Genomic DNA, 3,875 nt, shown 5'->3' with positions numbered 1-3,875 from the left:
TACCAGGTGAGTGTGTCACCATGCCAGGTGAGTGTGTCACCGTGCCAAGTGAGTGTGTCACCTTGCCAGGTGAGTGTGTCACCATGCTAGGTGAGTGTGTCACCGTGCCAAGTGAGTGTGTCACCGTGGCAAGTGAGTGTGTCACCGTGCCAGGTTTGTGTCACTGTGCCAGGTGAGTGTGTCACCGTGCCAGGTGAGTGTGTAAGTTTTTTTATTCATTTCTGTGGGATGTGGGTGTTGCTGGCTGGGCTCAGTATTTATTGCCTGTCCCTAGTTGCCCCTTGAGAAGGTGGGGGTGAGCTGCCTTCCTGAACCGCTGCAGTCCTCCTGCTGTGGGTTGACCCACAATGCCATTAGGGAGGGAATTCCAGGATTCTGACCCAGTGACACTGAAGGAAAGGTGATATATTCCCAAGTCAGGATGGTGAGTGGCTCGGAGGGGAACTTGCAGGGGGTGATGTTCCCATGTACCTGCTGCCCTTGTCCTTCTAGATGGAAGTGGCCGTGGATTTGGAAGGTGCTGTCTGAGGATCTTTGGTGAATTTCTGCAGTGCATCTTGTAGATAGTACACACTGCTGTTACTGAGCGTTGGTGGGGAAGGGAGTGGGATGTTTGTGGATGTGGGGCCAGTGAAGCAGCTGCTTTGTCCTGGATGGTGTTGAGTTTCTTGAGTGTTGTTGGGGCTGCCCCCATCCAGGCAAGTGGGGAGTATTCCATCACACTCCTGACCTGTGCCTTGTAGATGGTGGGGCAGGCTTTGGGGAGTCAGGAGGTGAGTTACTGGCTGCAGGATTCCCAGCCCCTGACCTGCTGACAGTGTATCCACTGTGTTTTTGTGCCTGATGTCATTCAGGGAACAGAGATACCCAGCACTGGCCTCTCAGCTGATTCTCTTTGTCAGTGACCCAGTGCCTCAATCCAATCCCTTAGCCTGTGGATCCTGTGTGAATGCTGATGTCTAAACAACGTTCAAACCCAGCACTTCCCCACTGACCCCTCCACTTCACATTCCCCATTACCCCCCCCCCCACCCCACCACCACCTCTCCCCTCCACCTGTCCCTCTCTCCCAGTCACTCCCTCTCTAATCCCCACACCCCCAAGTCGCACACACCAGCCCCCAACCCCTGGACTGTAAAGTCTGAGAGATGTGGGAGTGAGGGGGGAGGTGGATGGGGTGGGGGTTTGTGGGGGGGCGGTGCATGCTCCTGACTGGCAGCGGCATTCACCCTCAGCTGTGCCTCTTTACTGCACCACATACCTTGATGTAGCCACCCAAAGCATTGCAGCTAACTGGGGCAGGCCCACAGCCCATCGCAGTGAGTAACACCTAGCAACATCACCTGGCACGGTGACACACACTCACCAGGCAAATGTAACATTCTCCCTGAATAGTAATGCAACTCCTCCATCTCGCCTAAAACAACGAAATCCTGGAATGTTGAGCAGCCAGCCCTGTGCCCCTCTCAACTAAGTCTCCGTACGGCCACAACATCATAGTCTCATGTACTGACCCATGCTCTACACCCATCTCTCTCACCTACAGTACTCCTTGCATTGAAATAAACACACTTCAGCCCGTCTGTCAGTACCATAGTTTTCATTTACCTGTGTCTGCCTGTATTACTGGTCCTAACATCTACCTGCTCCCTCAATCCCTCCCCTTGCTGACCTACTGTTGTGGTTCCCAGCCCCCTGCCACTCTAGTTTAAATCCTCCCAAGTAGCACTAGTGGGCCTTGCTGTGAGGATATTGGTTTCCCTCAGGCTTAGGTGCACCTGTCCCTCTTGTACAGGTCACCTCTGTCCTAGCAGCGTTTCCAATGATCCAAGAACCTGAAACATTGCCTCCTGCACCAGCTCCTTATCCATGCATTCAACTGTGCTATCTTTTTATTCCTGTCCTCACTGGCACACAGCACTTAGTAACTCAGAGATTAATACCCTCGGTCCTGCTTTACAACCACTTTCCTAACTCCCTGTACTCACTCCGCAGGACCTCATCCCTCCTTCTACCTCTGTCGTTGGTGCCAATGTGCACAATGACCTCTGGCTACTCACCCTACCCCCTTAACAATTTCATGCCACCGCTCCAAGACATCCTTGACCGTGGCACCAGGGAGGCAGCACACCATCCTGGTGTCTGGACAGAGCCACAGAAACGCCTATCTGTGCCCCAACTAGTGAGTCTCCTACCACTATCGCTATCTTTGCCCGAACCCTGCTCTAGCGCAGAACCAGCTTGTGTTGCCACAGGCCTGGCAGCTGCTTGTACCATCTCCTGAGAGCTATCCCCCCCAACAGTATCCAGAACAATATACCTGTAAGAGAGGGGAACATCCACAGGAGACTGCTGCTCTCCCTGCCTGCCTTTCCTGGTGGTCACCCATCTACCTGACTGAACCTGTGGTGTGACCACCTCCCTGTAACTAGTGTCTATCACATTCTCTGCCCCCTGTGTGCCCCTCAATGTGTCCAACTGCTGCTGCAACTGAACAACATGGCCTGTGAGGAGCTACATCTGGTCACATTTCCATGTCCCTCATAGTCCTTACACACCTCTATCAGGTCCCCCTCAGCCTTCCCTGCTCCAAAGAAAACAACCTGAGCTTTTCCAGCTTCTCTTCATCGCTGAAATGCTCCATGCCAGGCCACATCATGGTGAATCTCCCCTGCACCCCCTCCAGTACAATCACATCCTTCCTATAGTGTGGGGCCCAGAACTACACACAGTGCTCCAGCTGTGACCTAACCAAAGTCCTGTACAGCTCCAACATTACCTCCCTGCTCTTATAATCTATGCTACAACTGTTCCCCCATATGTTTTCTTAACTACTTTATTCATCTGTCCTGCTGCTTTCAGGGATTTGTGAACAAATATTCCAAGATCTCTGTTCCTCTGAGCTTCCTAGTGTCCTGCCATTCATTAAATACTCCCTTGTCTGGTTACTTCTTCCAAAGTGCAGCACCACACACTTATCAGGGTTAAATTTCATCTGCAACTGATCTGCCCATCCTCCTGTAACCTAACACCTTCTTCTTCACTGAACCACCCAGTCAATCTCTGTGTCATTCACAAACTTACTCACCATCCCCCTCCCCCATTCTGTCCTATATTGTTTTATATATGAACAATAAGGGACTAGCACTGCTCACTGAGGTACAGCACTGAGCATCAAACTCCAGTCATACTTCTAGCACCGTGCTCTCTCTCCTACTTCAAAGCTCATTGGATCCAACTTGCCAAGTTACTCTGGATCCCAAATGCTTTTAACTTCTGTATCAGCTTCCCATGTGGGACCTTCTCAAAGGCTTTGCAGAAATCCATATAAACTACATCAACTGCATTCCCCTCATCTACATACCTGGTCACCTCCCTGACAAGTCCTGTTCAGTTTGTTTGACATAGCCTGTCTCTCTGATATCCCTGATCAAACTTCATCTCTCCAAGTAGAGATTAATCCTCTCCTCCACTACTTTCTCAGATAGTTTCTCCACCATTTCGTTGGCCTTCTTGCCATTTCTTACTCTCTGATGTAGGTTATCCTGTTGTTTATTCCTCTCTGATATTTTGTGATCTGGATCTTTTGCAGTTACACAGTGAAAGATAACTCTCTCCAATCGGAAACAGTACACTACAAACGTGGGGTGTGCCAGCAGTTCTGTCTGCCGTCTCACACCATCGACCCAACAGACTGGATGGAGGACGAGGTAAAAAACATCAGTCTTTATGGAATTTCACAGTGTCCTTGGCTGTTCTTGTGGGCGATAAATGTGAGACCATATTCCAATGATAAAGGAGGGGCAAGGAAATTCACAAGTACGGATTCTGGAGGGGGTGACAGAGATAGGGAGGGGGTGTAGGGGCTGGAGGGG

At 50.8% G+C, this 3,875-nt stretch overlaps 1 protein-coding gene across 1 annotated transcript in view; it reads left to right on the top strand.

The window, feature by feature from the left end:
* LOC125485891 (E3 ubiquitin ligase RNF157-like) overlaps positions 1–3,875 on the top strand; it is a 16,836-nt gene that overhangs the window by 11,454 nt on the left and 1,507 nt on the right. Inside the window, exon 5 of the mRNA XM_048611066.1 lies at positions 3,593–3,710. Within this exon, the coding sequence (XP_048467023.1) occupies positions 3,593–3,710 (118 nt within the window). The remainder of the gene's footprint in view (positions 1–3,592; positions 3,711–3,875) is intronic.

Source organism: Rhincodon typus, chromosome 23 (assembly GCF_021869965.1).
Source record: "Rhincodon typus isolate 14 chromosome 23, sRhiTyp1.1, whole genome shotgun sequence".
In the NCBI taxonomy this organism is placed as follows: Eukaryota; Metazoa; Chordata; class Chondrichthyes; order Orectolobiformes; family Rhincodontidae; genus Rhincodon; species Rhincodon typus.
Note: the sequence above shows the minus strand (reverse complement) of the source record. Positions and strands in the feature narration are given on the sequence as shown.